General features: G+C 47.0%; 1 protein-coding gene across 7 annotated transcripts in view; it reads right to left on the reverse strand.

Moving 5' to 3' along the window:
* The window catches only part of KSR1 (kinase suppressor of ras 1), a 138,049-nt gene extending 118,127 nt beyond the window's left edge, over positions 1-19,922 (reverse strand). For all 7 annotated transcript variants that reach the window (XR_003765654.2, XM_029081955.2, XM_029081948.2 and 4 more), the window contains exon 1: positions 19,449-19,922. Coding sequence is in view for 6 of the 7 variants with exons in the window: in XM_029081955.2 (XP_028937788.1) it covers positions 19,449-19,673 (225 nt within the window). In the remaining variant the exon portion in view is untranslated. The remainder of the gene's footprint in view (positions 1-19,448) is intronic.
* Between the last annotated feature and the right edge of the window lie 2,026 nt (positions 19,923-21,948).

The following is a 21,948-nucleotide window of genomic DNA, read 5'->3' on the forward strand; positions in this document are numbered from 1 at the left end:
GCCGAGCACTGTTCTAAGCGCTGGGGTAGACATAGGGGAAATCAGGTTGTCCCACGTGGGGCTCACAGTCTTAATCCCCACTTTACAGATGAGGGAACTGAGGCCCAGAGAAGTGAAGTGACTTGCCCACAGTCACACAGCCGACAAGTAGCAGAGCTGGGATTCGAACTCATGAGCCCTGACTCCAAAGCCCGTGCTCTTTCCACTGAGCCACGCTGCTTCTCACTGAGCCACGCTGCTTCTCCCATTCCTACTTCCTAGTTCCTAGTTCCTTCCATTCCTAGTTCCCACATGGGACTCACAGTCTTAATCCCCATTTACCAGGTGAAGTAACTGAGGCCCAGAAAAGTGAAGGGACTTACCCAAGGTCCCACAAGTGGCAGAGCAAGGGTTAGAATCCAGGTCCTTCTGACTCCCAGGCCTGGGCTCTATCCACTAGGCCATGCTGCTTCTCAACCAATTTGAAATCCAACAGGCACACCTGGATTTACACAATTGTACAAAAAAAAGCACGTGTAACAGAGTCACTGAAAATGGACCTGCTAGGGTTCACGATCACCCAAATGCCAGGCCCACTGACACAGAGCCAAAAATCAAGCAGGGTCAAAAAGTGGGTAGGCTATCCTGTGAATTAGCCTGATCATCCCACCACCACCCAGCTTCCAGCCCAGCCTCTGTAGGCCCTTCCCGGGTGAAATACGCCACTCTGATTCCACAAAATGGTGATTTCCCTTTAAGATTTTGTTTTGTGTATTTCCAGATGGCAATTCATTAGAAGCAGCGTGACCTAATGGATAGAGTTCGGGCCTGGGAGTTAGGAAGACCTGAGTTCTAATCCCGACTCCGCCATCTGTTTGCTTTGTGACCTTGGGACTTCTCTGAGAGTCGGTTATCTCAACTGTAAAATAGGGATTAAGACTGTGAGCTCCATGTGGGACGGGGACTGGGTCCAACTCAATTTGCTTGTATCTGCCCCAGTGCTTAGTACAGTGCCTGGCACATAGTAAGCACTTAAATACCATTAAAAAAAAGAAAATTCAAAATCCTCCAGAAGGGAACAAAGCTCTATTTCTGCATCAACAATTCCCATATAGTCCAGAAACGCCTTTGGTATTCTCCAGAATTCTGACTCTTAATGCATTAGGGGATGTCAGACCTAAATCAGTCTAGACCTCTGCTCTGATCACCTCCCCATCTAAGTAGATGCTCGGTGGTAAGACACTCTCCCAAGTGCTCAATTCAGTGCTATGCCGACAGTCAGGGCTCCAATATCACTGACAGCTAGATTCTGTGCATTTCAACTCTCTAAGCTTTCTCTAATTCAGAACCGGAGGAAAAGCAGCAGCGGCGTCTAGTGGTCGGAGCACGGGCCTGGGAGTCAGGAGGTCCTGGGTTCTAATCCTGGCTGTGCCACTTGTGTGCTGGATGACCTTGGGCAAGTCACTTCACTGTGACTCAGCTGTAAAATGGGGGTTAAGACTGTGAGGCCCAAGCTTGACAGGGACAGTGACCGACCCGATTTGCTTGTATTCAGCCCAGCGCTTAGTACAGTGCCTTGCACATAGTAAGCGTGTAACAAATACAATAATAATAATAATAAAGTGGGAAGAAGAGAGGAATAAGGACTGAAGTGGAGAAGGATCAGGGTGACAATATCTTCTCTAGGCTAAGCAAGGATCAAAAAGCAGGTACAGAGTCCATTTCCTCCTAACCCCACTGGTAGGTGAGAAGAGGTTAAAAAGCAGTAGCAGCAACTGCTAATAAGAATAATGGCAGCTTTAAGCACTTTCTATGTGCTAGACACTGGAGGAGATACAAAGTCACGGTATCATAAACAGTCCCTGTCACACAAGAGCTATCATCTCCATTTTACAGATGAGGAAACTGAGCCAAGAGAGGCTAAGTGACTTAAACAAGGTCACTCAGCAGGCCAGTGGTGGAGCCAGACCTAAAACCCAAAGTCTCCTGGTTCTTCCAATCCTGTGCTCTTTCCACAATGCCCTCCTGACTCCCTATCCTGGCAGTGAAAGGAGGGGAGAGAGGCTTTTGAAAAAGAAAACCACAGCAGTATCCACTGCTCACAGGTCAGCTCCTGTCCAAATTCCCTCCACCAAGATTCTCTTGAACTCTCCCAAGTGCTTTGTAATAGCGCTCTGTACAGTATCTCCATAAATACCATTGACTGATTGACCAAAATCCCCCTTCTACTGCTTCCTCCGGACTGCAAGACCTTAGATCCACTGGAATACCAATGTGGGAGGGAACACTTCTGCAAATGCTGTCCAATTAACTCTGACCCATAGAGAGTCCATGGACACACCCTCTTCAGAACGTCCCATCTTCTGTCATAAAGTCATTCTGGTATGTGTACCCATAGGGTTTTCCTTCTTCATTACCCCTTGCAAAAAGAGTTATTGCTTGCAGGGGAAACAGGGGAAGGACAGGCCACCTCCTCCAGGAAGCCTTCTTGGTTAATCAACTCCTGACCTTAAGTACTTGGATACTCATCTATTATTCTTATGTAAAATATCTTTTAAGGCTATTGCTTTCTCCTACCTAAATTTTATTTCAGTGCCACTCTCTCCCGCTAGACTGTAAGTTCCTGGAGGGCAGACCTACCTATTCATTCTATTTTACTCTCCTTACGCTTAGCACTGTGCCTACCACGCTCAATAAATACCTATTGACTGAAGGAACTGCCTACCCTTGAGCTGGTTTCACATGGTCCCAATTAATATGCTCTCAAGTAAAAAGTGTTCAGCGTTGTTTAGTGTTTCAAGAAATATCTCTAGATTATTTTGGTCAGGGCTGCCAACACTATCAATGCTTTAAAAAAAAAAAAGGGGAAGTCAAATGAGTGATGCAAACACTGTCAGAAGAGTGGCTCAGTTTAGTAGCTGAACATGATAAAGCACATTTCAACCAAGAGTGATTTGTCAAAGCCCTGTAAATCTACAGCAGGGGAAAAGAAAGAGGAAATTAAAACCAGATTCCAAGCTCTGGTTCACCAAAGCACAGTTGGTTTTTACAAAAACCACAGTTTTATGAGGGAAAGAGGAAAGGAATATATATGTACATATTATACACACACATGCGCGCACACACACACACATATATACACACACAGAGTTTAGATTAACTGCCATAGTGCAGCGTGGCTCAGTGGAAAGAAGCGCGGGCTTGGTAGTCAGACGTCATGGGTTCGAATTCCGGCTCTACCACTTGTCAGATGTGTGACTGTGGGCAAATCACTTAACTTCTCTCTGATCTCTCTTCCTCCCCTCTCCAGTCTATTCTTCACTCTGCTGCCCGGCTCATCTTCCTGCAGAAACGATCTGGGCATGTCACTCCCCTTCTTAAACAACTCCAGTGGTTGCCTATCGACCTCCGCTCCAAACAAAAACTCCTCACTCTAGGCTTCAAGGCTCTCCATCACCTTGCCCCTTCCTACCTCTCCTCCCTTCTCTCTTTCTACCACCCACCCCGCACGCTCCGCTCCTCCGCCGCCCACCTCCTCGCCGTCCCTCGGTCTCGCCTATCCCGCCGTCGACCCCTGGGCCACGTCCTCCCGCGGTCCTGGAACGCCCTCCCTCCTCACCTCCGCCAAACTGATTCTCCTCCCCTCTTCAAAACCCTACTTAAAACTCACCTCCTCCAAGAGGCCTTCCCAGACTGAGCTCCTCTTCTCCCTCTACTCCCTCTGCCACCCCCCCTTTACCTCTCCGCAGCTAAATCCCCTTTTTCCCCTTTTCCCTCTGCTCCTCCACCTCTCCCTTCCCATCCCCACAGCACTGTACTCGTCCGCTCAACTGTATATATTTTCATTACCCTATTTATTTTGTTAATTAATTGTACATCGCCTTGATTCTATTTAGTTGCCATTGTTTTTACGAGATGTTCTTCCCCTCGACTCTATTTATTGCCACTGTTCTTGTCTGTCCATCTCCCCCGATTAGACTGTAAGCCTGTCAAACGGCAGGGACTGTCTCTGTTGCCGACTTGTTCATCCCAAGCGCTTAGTACAGTGCTCTGCACATAGTAAGCGCTCAATAAATACTATTGAATGAACTTCTCTGTGCCTCAGTTACCTCATCCGTAAAATGGGGATTAAGACTGTGAGCCTCACGTGGGACAACCTGATTACCCTGTATCTACCCCAGTGCTTAGAACAGTGCTCTGCACACAGTAAGCCCTTTACCAACATTATTATAGTGTTACCTTGCTAATTCAGCCGTCACCAAAATCTCCCGCAGTTAAGCAGCAATTACTTCTGGCCACCCCCCAAAAAGGAAAAAAAAAATAGTGGGTTCACATCAGGTAGAACCTGTTCTGAGCACACTCAGCTATCTTTCCCCCCCTCTGCTGTCCTATATTGCCTGAAGAGCGAGCACACACACACACACACACACCCAACCCCCACCCCCCAGGTCAAATCCAGACTTCTCCAGCCACCCTGTCAAGCTTCAGGGTTGTAGGTACAATTAGGCTGCACCGCCATCTGCCATCGTGACCTCTGCCCTCCAAAGGCTATACACACTCTTCCCTGCTCCCCAAATGCCAACAACATAGGTGCAGAATGTAGAAAGCAGGAGCGAATGGGAAATTCACCCACAGCTCATTACGGAGAGGAGAAAGGAGGCTAAAAGCTCCTGGAAACATCATCTTAGAAAAGTGGAACCATAAACCTCCCTTTGGTACCTGTAAAAATTGTGTCCTCTGCAGCATCCTTCTATTTGGAGAGTTTTTTAATCAGTGGTATTTATTGGGCACTTATTGGGTGGAGAGCACTGTGCTAAGCACTTGGGAGAGTACAACAGGATTAACAGACACATTCCCTGGCCAGAACAAGCTTATAGTCTAGAGGGGAAGACCTTTAAACACTTCCAAGATGGCATTAGTAGCCTTAAGGCTGAGAAAGTTTATGTGCTAAGCAATGGAGCAGATGTGACAATCTGATCAGAGTCCCTGTCCTTCATGGGGCTCTGTATTCAAGAGGAAGGAGAAACATGTGCTTCTCCATTCTGCAGATAGGAAAACTAAGGTACAGGAAGTAAAGTGATTTGCCCAAGGCCACTCAGCAGGGACATGGCAGGGCTGGGATTAGAACCCAGGTCTCTAGACTCCCAGGCCTGACCTCTTACCACTAGGCAACACTGCTTCTGCGAAGAACTTGCAGTGTCCAGGGGCAAATCTGGGCACTGACTCCATCTACCAAACCCCCAAAAGTAGAACAGCAGGAGGGGCTTATTTAGATACAAGTTGCATTAATATTTTAAGTGCACCTTAAGTGTGGTGACCTGCCAATGCCACTGGGCAAACAAAATCAGGAGCCAGTGAAACAAGTTTTCTCTGTGGGTGATCCAAGGTGACCCAAAAGAGTCACCTTAGGTGGGGCAAGTTAGAGGGGGTCCCAAGCAAGGGAGCAAGAGGGAAAAGAAGTAAGAAATGGCCCCAAAAGCAGCCAGTCTAGCTATAGTGGCCACGGCAGTTATGAGGGCTAGTGGAAAGGAAGTTAGGGGATCTGGGTTCTAATCCCGCTCTGTCGCCTGCCTACTGTGCGACCTTGAACAAGTCACTTAATTTCTCAGTACCTGTTTCCTCATCTGTAAAATGGGGATTCGATATCTGTTCTTCCTCCTGCTTCAGTCCGAGCCTCAAGTAGAACAGGGACTGTGTCTGGCATAATTATCTTGTATCTACCCCAGCCCTGCCACACGGTGAGTGCTTAAATAACACAATTATTATTGAAGAAGAATGCATCACAATGGATCCAAGCCATTACGGTGTTTCACCAAAAACTTTAGCACCTCAACAGGAAGATCCTGCAGTGCAGAGATAGGGATCTTTTTACAAATCTGTGCCTTTGAAAACAGGTTTACATGACTAAAACTTGGGGAAAAAAGAGGCCCTAGAAGAGGATATTAGGATGCCCAGGTCATGCCCCACCCTTAATAAGTCATTAGCACTGACCCCGATGATGTGTTCAATGCTCTGCATGACAATGCACTGGCAGGAATTCCTTGGAGAACAACTCCAAACACACACACACACACACACACACACCCCTGAGGAAAAGGGATCCATCATATTGACTGGGCACTTACTGGGTGCAGAGCACCGTATTGAGCGCTTGGGAGAGTACAATGTAACTGAGTCAAAACGTATTCCCTCTCCACAAGAAGACTGGTAAGCAGCATGGCCTAGTGGATAGAGCACGAGCCTGGGAGTCAGAAGGACCTGGGTTCAAATCCCAGCTTCACCACTTGTCTGCTGTGGGACTTTGGGTAAGTCACTTCACTTTTCTGGGCCTCAGTTGTCTCATCTGTAAAATGGGTATTAAGACTGTGAGCCCCATTGGGGACATGGGCTGTGTCCAACCTGATGACCTTGTCCCTACCGCAGTGCTGAGAACAGAACTTGACACCTAATAAGTGCTTAGTACCATCATCATTATTATTATTATTATTATTTCAGTCTAGAGGAGGAGCTTCAGGGAGAAGTTGATTTTCATGTCTTGCTGGTATGCTCTAACATGTCACAGAAGCTTACCCAAGTGGGATCATTGGAGCCAGGGTTTCGACAACCTGAAGTGTTAACACCCCACAGTTCACGTCTGCCTCCACTAGACCAGGAAACAGCTAAAACCAAAGGGGGTGGAGCATGGTTAGAGCTGCTTGATATAGGGTCTATATCAAGTTCAATCTGAGGCTACAGAAATAGAGGCCCAAACCTTGAGCTAATAATAGCTGCCCATCCTGTTTAGAGGACCAAGTATTTTCATAGGACCTTCCGGGGGCATAGCATTAAAGTGCTTAATCCCAGGAATAATTAGAAATACATACGCACGTACACACACGCACGCACCAAATAGCTCTTTGCGGGTTTCCAACCAGTCTTTTCAGCACTTCCCAAACTCCAGAATTACTCCAGATCCAGTAATTTCTCATGGTGAACTCTCCTCTTTCCCTAGTAATAAGTCCTCTTCCAAAAAGATAATTTTTCATTAACTGACATATCCTTCCAAAGGAGAAAAAAATTATTTAACTGGAGGTTGAAGCCGCAACAGGCTAGCAAAACAACAACAACAAAAAGATTTACAAATTTCATGGCACTGCTCTGTTTTCAAAACATATTTACCATCAGTACCTAAAGTTACAACTGTATCTAGCTGCCTGAGGCCTTCACAACCCCTCACACAGAATGGAGCATAAAGTTCACTTTCTAATTTAAGACTCTTCAAAACAGAAGCGAAAGTTCTTTGATTCAAAAGACAGTGCAGGTCCCATAATCAGATAAATAAATTTTACTCAAAATTCAACCCACTTTAAACTACCGGAGTCACGCAATCTTCTGTGACCGAGTTGTCAGCCAGCTGTGACTTCACCAGTGATGAACCTCCCCTTCCATCTTGCTTCCTTAAAGGGTGGCTCTACAAATATCTGCCCAAGTGTACTGTAATCCTCCCGCATGATGTCTTGAGCTTGTTGTGGGCAAGGAATACGTCTCCCGACTCTGTGGTACTGTACGCTCCCAAGCACTCAGTACAATTGCTCTGCGATAAGCACTCAATCAATACCACTGATGGTGATTTCCCTGCCAAAAATCTTTCTAGGGTCTGGATGTTCCTTGTATAGATCTGTGGCCTACACAGCCAGTGGCAGTACTTTCCCCTCTAGACTGTAAATTATTTGTGGGCAGGACACGTCATATTGTATTATAAGCACTTAGTACAGTGCTCAGTAAATAGGACTGATGGATGCTTATTTCTGAGGGAAAAGTATCCAATCATCACTAAGTGTGCTGAATGGAATTAAAAGAGTGATGCTTAACTCACCTCCACAGAACCTAATAATAATAACTGTGGTATTTGTTAAGTGCTTACTAGGTGCCAGGCACTGTACTAAGTGCTGGGGTGGATACAAGCCAATCGGGTTGGAGACAGTCCCTCTCCCACATGAGGGGCTCACAGTCTCAATCCCCATTTTTACAGATGAGGTAACTGAGGCACAAAGAAGTGAAGCAACTTGCCCAAGATCACACAGATAGTGGAGCTGGATTTAGAACCCATGATGTTTTGCCTCCCAGGCCCATGATCTATCCACTGCACCTTGCTGCTTCTCTAATCTAGAGAAGCACTAACTTGGTAAAGTGCTTTGTACACAGTAAGTGCTCAATAAATGTGATTGAATTGCCTCCCCAGGACACACCTGGCTCTTGGATACCAGCTGAGGGATCTCCCTCAGCCCAGATGATTCCTTGCCCAGATACAGTTAGAGTCAAAGTTGGATGCCTGATTTCAGCTATCACACACTCCTTCACACCTCCCTGATTCAACTCTTAAAGTGGACACTGTTGGCCCTTACGGAAAACTTACAGCAGTAGATCATCAATGGTATTTGAGCACTTACTGTGCGCAGAGCAATGCACTAAACACTTGGGAAAGCACAATATAGAGGTGGCAGACACGTTCCCTGCCCACAAAACAAGCTTAGACGATAGAATGTATCAGAAGCCCACAATAAGAAGAGTCTTGAAAAAAAAAAAATCCACTCACTAGACTCACCCCTGGTATGGCCTTTCCTGAGCACAGAACCAGATTTGGTTTCAGGCCTCGTGACTTGACAAGTTAGCAGCGATGGGATGTGAGGAAGGGTTAAAGCCACTGGGACTAGATGGCCTAGAATATGGGCATCTGCTGTCAGGCTGAAAAGGGTTTGCTTCCTTGAAAAGCTAGCACAAAAAAAGACTAACAGCCGCTTACCGTGGCCTGGGAAGCAGCTTAAACTGCAGCAAGAGATTTAGATTAGGATATGCTAGGCCATGGTGAGAGTGTTGGGGAATCTTAACCCTATTTAAGCACTTACCTGTTAACAGATCCACTTCTCCCTCTCACCTTTCAGTGTACCTCTCCCCTGCTGGATTGTCAACTCTTCAAGGGCAGGGATTGAGTCTACCTGCTCTATTCATTGCAGCCCTCCACACACGGAAAATGTTCAACAGATACCACCGATTGATATTTAAGAAACAAGACAGTCAGCAGGATGGCACAGAGTAAATTCTATCTTGAGGTAAAGGGAGGGACTACGTGCTTCTGGAAGGTCCTTCCAGCCCACCACTTTGAATAACAGGAAGAGAGGGCAACCCTTAAGATACTAGTCATACCTTTTTTTAAAGAAAGAAAATGCTGTTTAAAAAAGATACTTACTGCACAGCATTCCACTCACTCAAAGTCATCCTCTACCCTGCCTAGCTCTAGCAGTACAGCAGATCAAAAGCTCAAAGTTTAAATCCACTGTGCCTCTGCAAATTGGAAAAAAAATGTCAGCAGGGCAATTCTTTTCATTTTTATATTCATCCTACGTTTGATTTGCTTATCTGGTGAGAAATGCAGGGGAGGAGCTAGAGATCTATTTTTAGAAGATACACTGCAGCTGTATAAAACAGGCCACCACAAGGCTACCTCCACCTAGAATCACTTTCAGCTGTCCCTAACGTCTGCTCTTCTTCCCTCTACCCTCACTCCCGAGATCCTCTGTTCCGAAAGCCACCGCCAGAAACAGGAAGTTGCTTCCTTTCCCTTCCATAAAGACCAAGCATTTCCTTATCTTCCATTAAAAAAAAATTTTTTAAACAAGTATTCCACATTGAAACCTCCCATCGGCATCTCATCTCCCACTCCCTTCTGCGTCATCCTGACTTGCTCCCTTTGCTCTTCCCCCCACCCGGGCCCACAGCACTTATGTGTAATTTTATTTATTTGTATTGATGCCTGCCTCCCCGCCTCTAGCCTGAAAGCTCATTGTCAGCAGGGAATGTGACTGTTGTACTCTCCCAAGTTGGTTAGTACAGAGCTCTGCACACAGTGTGCGCTCAATAAATAAGACTGAATGAGTGAATGGTTTTTACATAGTCTCTAGATTGGGTGCTCGTTGTGGGCAGGGAGCATATCTGCTAGCTCTGTTGGATCGTACTCTCCCAAGTGCTCAGTACAGTGCTCTGCACACAGTAAGCACTCAATACCACTGATTGATAATTACTTTACTAACCCTCACCAAATGTGCTGGACTAACTATGCAGGAGAGAAAAGATTCAGGCCCTGTCTTTGAGGGTGGATTACCTAAGGAGGCATGAGAAACAAAGGATACCACAAGGCAAGACACTTTCAGGGTCAATTTTTTTTATATTCTTTTCCTTACTAGAAATTTTTAAACAGACACCAAGCAGAGGGATTCTGACTTATCCCTGATACTTGATGGTAGAAAAACTTTTCACCCAACACTAAGGTTAACAGATAGTAGTAGGGGTACTTAATGAGCATCCACTAGGTGCTCATTACTAAGTATTACTGTACTAAGCACATGGGGAAGTACAGCACAGAGAAGGAAGCGTTCCCTTGACACGAGAAGCTTACTTTAATAGAGGAAACAGGCAAAAGTAATTTCCAGTTGCCAAGAGTGACCAGTATTTCTTTTAGTCAACACAAGCGCTTAGTACAGCACCTAACACTGTAAGCACTTAACAAATGCCATTTTAAATAAAAGCCTAAATGGTCCTTTCTGTAAGCAATTTTACTGGCAGATTCCCAGAGAATGAAACCCTTGAATTAAATTCATCACTGATACAGTATGTATTTCATGCCAATGCTAAGAGTTATTTTCCCTAATCATTGCTTGTCTTTTCCACATGCTGCATTATGCTGGTTTTAGCAATTTAAACAAGTCTAATTCACAGTTGCGGTTTTTCTGAGGGTGGAAAAATAGAAGGGAAAAATACCATTCAAACAGGATTACTTCACCTCCGTTATTTTGGAAGTCAATCCTCCCAGTTTAAACACACTACCACCCACAGAAGGCAAGGAAGGTTCGTGGGGGAAGAGATCAAATCAAATCAAGAAATGTTTTGGATGAGACTTTAGAAATACCCAAGAGAATAGTGTGGCTTTATCCACACTCCTGTGGATAAAGCATGGGGCTGGGAGTCAGAAGAGCCTGGATTCTAATCCCAGCTCTGCCACTTGTCTGCTGTGTGACCTTGAGCAAGTCATTTAACCTCTCTGGGCCTCAGTTATCTCATCTGTAAAATGGAGATTAAAATTGTGAGCCCCAAGCGGGATGTGGTCTATGTCCAACTTGATTAGCTTGTCTCTACTCCAGTGCTTAGTACAGTGCCTGGCACATAGTGAGCACTATACCATTTAAAAAAAAAAGAACAATGACATTAGGGAGTAACAAAAGCATCTTTTACCCAGGGGCTTGTACCCATAATCCATCAACCCTAGCCATACCCACCCCATGAGGTCAGGTAAGAAACTCAAATCAATAGATTCTCTAGTTGACACATCTGAGTGGACATGTGAGTGAACAAAAAGTGCCACATCATATATGCCCAAGTTCCCGGAGGGCACCCTAGCCCAGTGGCAATCCTCTGGCAGGCATTCAGTTGCTAAAGATGGGGTTCTCTAAGCTTCCTTGCTCTCTAGTTTGGGGCCCAGGTTTCAGAGGGCGGTGCCAGTCCCCACCAAGGACAGTAAGCACAAACCTCACCCACACCATTAGTCCTTCTCATCAGGCTCATTTTCCCACCCACAGTCCCAACTGGCTGGATCAAAACCCCCATGACAGTCACCTGGTGTGAAGGACCCCAGGCCTTTCTCCTGAGAGCTGGGTCCTACACCATTCTTTTCTTTGGGCGCCCTCTCCCACACCAGAGGGTGGACCGCCAGGAATCTGGTTTACTGTTGGATGCCAGGGAATGTCTTCCTCCCTCAGTTTCAGAGTTCTGAGCAGCTTCTAGCACCATCTATGCCACAGGTTCTGGAAACCCGCCATCTTCCTGGAGTCCTGCCGCTCTCTCCAGCTCAGCTCAATTGACAGGGCACTCTGGGGAGGAGCCGGGACCTACAGGAGCAACCCTAAAGACAAATAAGCAGCTCAGAGATGGGGCAGACCCCAAACAATCCCCGAAGAGATGTGGCGATTTCCAAGTATGGTCCAGATACTGCTACTCCAGGTGATGTCCCACAGTGCTTTGCCCCAAGGGGAAATAAAGGCAGGGCCCTTCTAGACGGTCCTAAAGACTCTGTCCTATTTACACTTAGTTCTGCCATAAGGTGTGTTTTCACTCCTCGTTTGGCTCAATGATTTTAAGAAATTGGGGAAAGTCTGTCCAGTAACTTGCCCTGGTGTCGGAAGAAGTAGCTTGTGAGAATATATTCTTATGCACGCTCGTGTGGTGTTAACTCTGTCAATGCCACAGTGTGGTTTTTCCTTAACACTAAGTTTTGCAAGAACACACACCGCATTTTAGGAGATCCAGATGTACCATCTTCTGGTAAATCTAATGTGCTGTCTTCTAGCTTGAGATGATAAAGGCGAAAAAGAAATCGTCAGGTAGGTTCGGGCCAGATAAAGGATGCTCAAATCTGTTCTTTGGAACCTGGGTTTCCATGTGATAAAACGAGAACTTTGATACAGGATGCAGATGCTATTTTTAAAACCCCCAACCTACCCAACACATTGGTGAAGTTTAATTTGATTCACTGTAAGGATGGTGGAGCAAAATGAAGTTTTCTTCTCAAAAGGAGGAGAGAGGTAGGTTCTGAACCCTTTGGTGACTCAAGTCACAAAGTCACCAGTTTTCCGAACAAGAAGCAGAACAGGGCTCGATGTGTGAGGGAGACACCGTTTCAGTCTAGGACTGAAGATCAGAACGATACAAAGCGGAGCCGCCACCCCCACTGTTTTTCCAGGCCAACAGGTCCTGCCGTACTTTAATGATCTTTGCAGCAGCACTGAAATGCCCCATCAACTGTCATCAAAACCAAAGATGTTGATCATGAGGCAGGTTCTCGGAATTCAGTATGCAAATGCAAACCCATTGCGTGGTACTATGCTGGCAAGACATTCGGTGACGAATCTTCAAGGATACAGGAAGGGAGCAGCAGTTTTTCTGGCTGAACGACTACAGTTTTTGAGTTCAGGGAGCTGTTGTCTGCCAACTAACCCTGCCTGGCTCTCTTGCCATAAAAGTTCGCCATTCCGTTATCCCAACTCTGCATCTCTCTTGCTCTGGCTGTGGAACAATTGATCAGTGGTATTTTTGGGGTGCTTAGAGTGTGAGGAGTACTGCACTAAATGGTTGAGATAGTCCCCTGAGGTAGTCAGACATGATCTCTGCCCTCAGGGAGCTTACATTCCAACTGGAGAGACTGACACTAAAACAAAAGTTACAGGTGGGGGAAGCAACAGAGCATAAAGGTATGAACTTAAATGTGGTGAGCAAAGTACACAAGGAGTACAGACCTAACGGCACAGGTGTTGTAGAAGAAAGGAAAATAGGATGGGGTAACGAGAGGTGAATCAGGAAAAGCTTGTAAACCTATGGGCAGGGAACCTGTCTACCAACTCTTTTGTTACATAGTCTTCCAAGAGTTTAGTACAGTGCTCTGCACACAAAAAGCACTCCATAAGTTTCGCTGATTGGTTCCTGGAGGAAATCTGGTCCTTTAAGGTACTCGGAGCCAACGGGAGACCTAAACTGCAATGCCGAAGAAAGTTCTGCCCTCCAATCCCCTTCATTTTACAGGAGAATTATTCTGCATTTGCTCCTCTAGTTGTACATACTTAGTAATAACAGAAGAATCACTTTTCCCTTGTGGAGTTCAAGTTCCCTGCTCCTTCTTTGAGCAGGGTGAAGACTGAAAGCCGATTGTCTGCAATTGTGTCACGAGGCAGACCCTCACTGGGTAAGGAGGACAAAAGTTAAAAATAAGTGTTAAGGAGAGGGTGGACACAAGTAAAGTTCCTAGCATTTGCTTGCCCTGCTCTGAAAGGGGACACATCTTGCTCCTACCTGAATCCACTTCAAAGAGAAAACCCTTCTTTCATACTGTTTTTGGGCCAAAAAGTTGACTTGAGATTTGCCAAGGGGCAGTGCAGCTTTCTAAGTCAGAATTCCCTCAATATTCAAGATATACTATCAGGTTCCAGCTTCAAAGGTTTCTATATCTCCCTTACCTCATTACAAAAGAGAGAAAGAGAGAGAAAGAAAAAGTTCAAGCGTGACCTCAAATAATCAGAGATAAGCCATTTAAACAGGTCACTGCACAACCTGAGGTTTGTTACAACAAGCACAGTCACACTTGGACAGAGTCTGATTGTTTAGACAAATCATCAAGCAGTATAATGCAACAGAAAAGAAAATACGTTACTGTTCCGCCTTTTCTCCTCTAATTTTATAATAGAATTATGGTAATTGTTAAGCTCTTACTATGTGTCAAGCACTGTTCTAAGCATTGGGGTAGATACATTTTAACTGGGTCGGACACAATCCCTGTCTCTCATGGGATTCACAGTCTACGTAGCAGGGAGAAGAAGCACTGAATCTCCATTTTACCATTGAGGTAATAGGCACAGAGAAGTGACTTGTCCAAGGATACAGAGCAGGTAAGTGATGGAGCTGGGATTAGAACCCAGGTCCTCTGATTCCCAGACCCATGCTCTTTCCATCAAGCCAAGCTGCTTCCCACTTTTCAAGTGAGAACTGTGCACCGGAACCAATCAATCGGTGTTTTTCTAGGCTCATAAAGCTTCAACAAGCTTGGGATTCCATCTGAACTCACAGGCATATCAATCCCATTTTTAGGGGTCAGAGGACAGGAGTCTGGAGACCTGGGTTTTAGTTCCCCCTCTTCCACTTGCCTGTTGTGTGACCTGAGACAGGTCACTTAACCTCTCTGGGCCTCATCTTTCTTGACTGTAAAATGGGTAAAAGATTGACTGTGAGCCTCAGGTAGAAAAGGATTGAGTCTGACTCCATAACCCAGCCACATTCCATCACATCTAAACGAGGACTTTGCACCAATTCCTCCACAAATGTGTTCTAAGTAAATCATTCCCATGGACTTAGGGAAATTAAAAAAAGGCTTATCTGCCCACAAAGTTCTGCCCATTTTACTTATGGTCACAATTTTTTTTTTATTGTACAGGGGAAGCTCTGCTCAGGACATTCTCCCTAGCCTTGAATCTGTGTTGCAAAAATCCATTCAGTGTGAAAGGTTAAGCTGAACAGAAAAGAACATTACGAATCCAGTGCTGTTGCATGCATAAAAAAAAGATTTAATAGAAGGGTCTGTCATTAGTTTTCTTTAAAAAAAAAATAAAATCCCAAGATGAGAGACATAGAGCCCTCGGTCCTCTAGAGAGCTCCGACCCCATAAAGTGTTACTCAGGTACATCAGTAGCTCATATGGCAGTGGCAACCCTGACATTCCCAAGTTTGGCATTTGTGCCCATGGCCATGGGTAAAGCACATGCTCTGCTCAAGGATTACAAGGTGGCCAACAGATCTGCAGAGGCAAGTTATCACCTCACATGGGAGTAAAAGAGGTGCCCTACATAACACATCTCTAGGAAAGATGGGCGGCATTTGCTTTTCTAAATCTGCAGGCTGCTTCAGCATTATCACGCATCGGTTTCCACCGTGCCACTCTAGTCTCCTTTGTGGCAGTGGCTCCCAGGGTGCAAACAAAGTTGGGGCTGTAGCGGAAGAGCAAGGAGGGAGGAAGGGGGTGACTTGATTGCCAGGCATATGATGAAGTAAAATTCAGTTACCCTATCATGGAACCACTCTGACAATATAAAACACACACAAATGAATCTCTCTTAGTTATTGATTTGTCTTCACAATTTGGGGTATCTGACCTTGGTTATCGATTGGATTTACTGAGTACCTACCGTAGGCAGAGCACTATACTGAGCATTGGGAGAATACAATGTAACAGAGTCAGTAAACATGGTTCCTTGCCCACGGTAACCAATCTCCCATGTAAGATATTGTTCCAAAGAGAAAAAGTGGCTCCTATTTGCAATGTTTTGACTAAAAATGCAGTTCTCGGGAAATGATTTTGTTGTACATCCGAAGACACCCTTTACAACCTAAGAGATGTAAAATCCCCATCATGATCCAAGGCTAATACTCCCCCTTTTCCTCCTGCTAAATCTCTCACTAGGAATCCTTGGGCTCCTTCTACCTTAGCAAGTGAGATGACATTTTTTTCCAGGAAAAAAAAATATGATAAAATAAAAAGGATTTGGGAACTGTCCGTTACTTGGAAGCCCATAGGAGTCAGAAGTCGTGGGTTCTAATCCCATCTCCATAGCTTGTCAGCTGTGTGACTCTGGGCAAGTCACTTAACTTCTCTGTGCCTCAGTTACCTCATTGGTAAAATGGAGATTAAGATTGTGAGCCACACGTTGGACATCTTGATAACTTTGTATCTATCCCAGTGCTTACAAAAGTGCTCGGCACATAGTAAGCGCTATAATACTAAGTGATTTTCCTGTGGGAAAAACAAAAACAAAAGCCACCTGGAGGACTTGAAGCAGATCTCAGTCCATCTTCATTCATTCAGTCGTATTTACTGAGCACTTACTGTGTGCAAAGCACTGTACTAAGTGCTTAGTAAAGTACAATAAAACAGCAGACACATACCCTGCCCATAATGAGCTAATAGACGAGAGGCAGGGACAGACATTATGGTATATAAGTCCCTGGTATATATGTGCTGAGGGGATGGGAGGGGGGATGAATAAGGGAGCCAGTCAGGGTGACGCAGAAGGGAGTGGAAGAAGAGGAGAGGAGGGCTTAATCAGGGAAGGCTTTTTGGAGATGTACCTTCAATAAGGCTTTGAAGGTGGGGAGAGCAACTATCTGTGTGATATGAGGAGGGAGGGTGCTTCAGGCCAGAGGTAGGATGTGGCCGAAAGGCCAACGGTGAGATAGGCGAGCTGGAGGTACGGTGAGAAGGTGAACATTAGAGGAACGAAGTGTGCCGGGTGGTTTGTAGTAGGAGAATAGTGAGATGAGGTTGGAGGGGGCAAGGTGATTGAGCGCTTTAAAGCCAACGATGAGTTGTTTTTGTTTGCTGCCGAGGTGGATGGGCAACTACTAGAGTTTCTTGAGGAGTGGGGAAAACACGGCCTGAATGTATTTGAAGGAAAATGATCAGGGCAGCTGAGTGAAGTATGGACTGGAGAGGGGAGAGAGTGTCAGGGAGGTCAGCAAGGAGGCTGATACAATAATCAAGGTGGGACAGAAGAAGTGCTTGCATTAATTAAGTAGTGGTTTGGGTGGAGAAGAAGGGGTGGATTTTAGTGATGCTATGAAAGCAGAACTGACAGCATTCTTAATGGTAGAATCTGCACTTTATTCCTAACTGGTCTCTTGGGTACTCTAGAATAGTGTGAGTGGGAAAAATGGATTTAGACCTAGTTCACCCAAAGAGCACTGGATGAAAAGGACACAGGTTTTTCTTCTGTGCCAAATCAGTGGGAACAGCTGAATCCTGTTAGATGCTACAAACAAATCCAATGCCCACAGGCATAGGGTGGGTGGTTCCAGATACTTCAGGCAATTACCAAAGTAGGCAGAAAACTACTGCAAGTGTAGACTCACATCCCTCATCTCCTCCCTCCCAACAATTCCAGTGACCAAAGACAGCATCAGACCAAAGCAATCCCATCCTTAATTTTCAATGCTTTCAAGAGTAAGATTGTTTGTCTCAGAATCCCCGCCCCCCCCCCACAAAAAAACGCATCAAGTAGTTTATAACTCCCTCGATCTATTTATCCACAAGGGATATCAGAGAGGACCTAACAAATGGATACAAGGTGAATAACTGCTATGCTCCTATTGTAATTAATTCATACCAGCACCCATCTTGTCAGCTTAAAGATTCAAATAGCTTTGCCAAGGAAAAAAAAACACCACATCTCTCGGCCGCATTCTGAAATCCACTTTTCAGGTGTCATAAAACTTGAGGTAATTTTTCAAAAAGCAAAAACATGATATTTGTGCCTCAGAAACCTCTCCTACTACTAAGGGGAAATTGAGGCCCTTCAAAAATAAAATAGCCTTGTGAGACCAAAAGCCCTTCACCTCTGGAGACTGGCTTTCAGTTGACAGGGTACCAATCGAAGGATAACATGTTGCCTTAATAGAAATACCCACAGCCTAGATTAGGAACAATATAAAAAGGAAGGCAGGTGAAGATGGGAAAGATGGCTAGGATGCAGCAGTAATTCAAGCCTGGTCCAGTTGAACGCTCCCAAACCTGAAAACTGCTCTCTTTGAGGAGGAACTATGCAAATGCCACAGAGTCCAAGTGTTAAAAGTCACTGGACAAAAGCAAGTTGGGAAAAAAAGGAACATTCTTTAGTCCATTGTGTGGAAATTTGTTGGGGGGGGGGGGGATTGTGCTTCTGAGCCCAGCTACCTCCTTGCATTGTTCTGCCCAACCCATTTAATACTTCACTTCCCTTGTATAATTAGGAGGGGGGGGGTGTAAAATTCACATATACACAAGCATCCAACAGCTGCTTTCCCTCTCCCCCCCCATTCACCCCCAACAGAGCCCTTTAAGTAGAATGCCCTTCCAAACAAAACGCTGTATTCCTTAAAACAATCCATCACAAGCAGAAGACAGGCTTTTCGGGAGGTGAGGGGAGGGAAGATAATTTATGTTTTGATTAGCCTAATACCATGGTAACACAACGCAGAAGCCACAACTGACCGAGCCTAAAAAAAATGCAGCTAATGCATACGAAATAAGTCAGAATGATACACTAGTCACTGCGTTTGGGATTGCAATATTCAGGACCCTTCCTACACACTGGGGGGGGGGAGCTTTTTGAAGAAATTGCAACTGAAAAAGGGAGCCAGGCCCAGGGTGCCCGGTGCCCAGATGAAGGGAATAAAAGAGCAACGTTCCACCCCAACGCGATGGAAGGGCGCTGTGAAAAATGACAGACCCCCCCCCAAGCCCACCTTTCATTCATTCATCCAGAATGTGTGCAGAGCCCTGTGCTAAGCGCTTGGAAAGTACAATTCGGGAACATATAGAGACAATCCCTGCCCAAGAAGGGCTCACAGTCTAGAAGGGAGGGAGACAGACCTCAAAACAAGTAGACTGGCATCAATGACACCTTTCGGTCGCTTCCCACACCGCTCGGGGAGAACATAAGAGACCTGCTACCCCACTCCGGGAGGGGGAAACTGAGTCCCAGTGTCTAGGAGGATGCTGCTAACTGCAGAGCTCCAAAGGAGCCTCTGCAAGCTCCATGCATTTCCTCGTATGTATTGGGCGCTTACTGCATGCAAAGGCACTGTACTGAGAGCCTGGGGGGGGTTACAATCTAACAAGACACATTGCTGCTCGCAGGCAGCAGCACCGAGGGGACCCTCGGGGGACCCTCTCAGAGAGCACGACTTGGAAAGAAGCCGGACTCTCAGGCGGGGCGCTTAGTGCAGTGCTCTGCACAACGGAAGAGCTCAATAAATACGCCTGAATGAAGGGGGCGGGGGAGAGGAGAGCAGGGGGAGGTTGTAGAGCGAGTTTTCCCACGCCCTGGAAGAGGGGCTTCCCCAGGTCGCCCCCCCCACCCCCTTACCTCCAGGGTCCTGATCTCCTGCTGGGTCAGATCGTTGGACACAGCGCACTTGGTGCGCAGCCCCCGCAGGCTGCCGATGGAGATGTCAATGAGCTTCTGCAGCTGGGCGCACTGCTGCAGAGCCCGGCCGGCCGCTCCGGACCCCCCTCCGGACCCCCCAGCAGCCGCCGGCTCCCCGTCCTTCCTCTCCCCCATCCCCGCCGCTCGGAGCCCCCCTCTATTCATGCCTCGGCATCAGGACCCGAGGGAGGGAGGGGGGGGCTTTAAAGACAGCCCCCAAAAGGAGGGGTGGACAACTCCAAAGGAGGTTGCAGGGAGGTTGGGGGGGGGGTCCCCTCCCTTGCAGCCCCCCCCCAAAAAAATCCGGGGCTCAGGTCCTTCTTGGATGCGGCGGGTGGTGCCGATGATGCAGCGACGGCTGCCTCTGCAGCTGCTGGAGCTGCTGCAACTGCTGCAGCAGCGTCCGGCGCGAGCCGAGGGAGGGAGAGACTGAGCGGCGTCCGCCGCTCGCACCCGGCTGAGGTCGGCAGAGGCCCAGGGAGGCTGCGCGGCGCGGGGCAGGCTGGGACTTGTAGTCTTCGCCCTGCACCTGCTCGCCCCGACGTCGCACGTCCGACGCCCCCCCCCAAAAAATTACGGTACTTGTTCAGCTCTCACTGCGGGCGCCGCTCGAAGCGCCGGGGTACCGCCATCGGAGTAATTACGGTCTTCCAATTGCGTTCCCTTCGATCGGATTCTGCGCTCACCGCGTGCCCTGCTCTAAACGCTGGGGTATGGCCATCGTCGTAATTACGGTATTTCAATTGGGTTCCATTCAACTGGATTCAGCGCTCTCTGCGTACCCTGCTCTAAACGCTGGGGTTGGCCATCGTCGTAATTACGGTAGTTCAATTGGGTTCCATTCAACTGGATTCAGCGCTCTCTGCGTACCCTGCTCTAAGCGCTGGGGTATGGCCATCGTCGTAATTACGGTATTCCAATTGGGTTCCCTTCAGTCGGATTCTGCGCTCACCACGTGCCCTGCTCTAAACGCTGGGGTATGGCCATCGTCGTAATTACGGTATTTCAATTGGGTTCCTTTCAACTGGATTCAGCGCTCTCTGCGTACCCTGCTCTAAGCGCTGGGGTATGGCCATCGTCGTAATTACGGTATTTCAATTGGGTTCTCTTCAGTCGGATTCTGCGCTCACTGCGTGCCCTACTCTAAACGCTGGGGTATGGCCATCATCGTAATTACGGTATTTCAATTGGGTTCCATTCAACTGGATTCAGCGCTCTCTGCGTACCCTGCTCTAAGCGCTGGGGTATGGCCATCGTCGTAATTACGGTCTTCCAATTGCGTTCCCTTCGATCGGATTCTGCGCTCACCGCGTGCCCTGCTCTAAACGCTGGGGTATGGCCATCGTCGTAATTACGGTATTTCAATTGGGTTCCATTCAACTGGATTCAGCGCTCTCTGCGTACCCTGCTCTAAACGCTGGGGTTGGCCATCGTCGTAATTACGGTAGTTCAATTGGGTTCCATTCAACTGGATTCAGCGCTCTCTGCGTACCCTGCTCTAAGCGCTGGGGTATGGCCATCGTCGTAATTACGGTATTTCAATTGGGTTCTTTTCAGTCGGATTCTGCGCTCACCGCGTGCCCTGCTCCAAACGCTGGAGTATGGCCATAGTCGTAATTACGGTAGTTCAATTGGGTTCCATTCAACTGGATTCAGCGCTCTCTGCGTACCCTGCTCTAAGCGCTGGGGTATGGCCATCGTCGTAATTACGGTATTCCAATTGGGTTCCCTTCAGTCGGATTCTGCGCTCACCACGTGCCCTGCTCTAAACGCTGGGGTATGGCCATCGTCGTAATTACGGTAGTTCAATTGGGTTCCATTCAACTGGATTCAGCGCTCTCTGCGTACCCTGCTCTAAGCGCTGGGGTATGGCCATCGTCGTAATTACGGTATTTCAATTGGGTTCTTTTCAATCGGATTCTGTGCTCACCGCGTGCCCTGCTCTAAACGCTGGAGTATGGCCATAGTCGTAATTACGGTATTTCAATTGGGTTCCATTCAACTGGATTCAGCGCTCACTGCATGCCCTGCTCTAAGCGCTGGGGTATGGCCATCGTCGTAATTACAGTATTTCAATTGGGTTCCATTCAGTCGGATTCAGCGCTGACCGCGTGCCCTGCTCAAAGCACTGGGGTATTGCCATCGTCGTAATTATGGTATTCCAACTGGGTTCCCTTCAGTCGGATTCAGCGCTCACTGCATGCCCTGCTCTAAACCCTGGGGTATTGCCGTCATCGTAATTACGGTATTTCAGTTGGGTTCCATTCAATCAGCTCCCCCCACAACTCCTCCTTCCTCCATTTCCCTAAGCTTATCCCAATCTTGGGTAGGAGGGAAGGGGAACCTCAGAGGTGTTTCAAATCTATTGGACAAACTCTAGTGGCCCCTCTCCGGTCAGATCTGCCTCAGACCTCCCTGTCTTTTCTCCCCATCTCCTTTT

The sequence above is a fragment of the Ornithorhynchus anatinus genome, chromosome 17 (assembly GCF_004115215.2).
Source record: "Ornithorhynchus anatinus isolate Pmale09 chromosome 17, mOrnAna1.pri.v4, whole genome shotgun sequence".
In the NCBI taxonomy this organism is placed as follows: Eukaryota; Metazoa; Chordata; class Mammalia; order Monotremata; family Ornithorhynchidae; genus Ornithorhynchus; species Ornithorhynchus anatinus.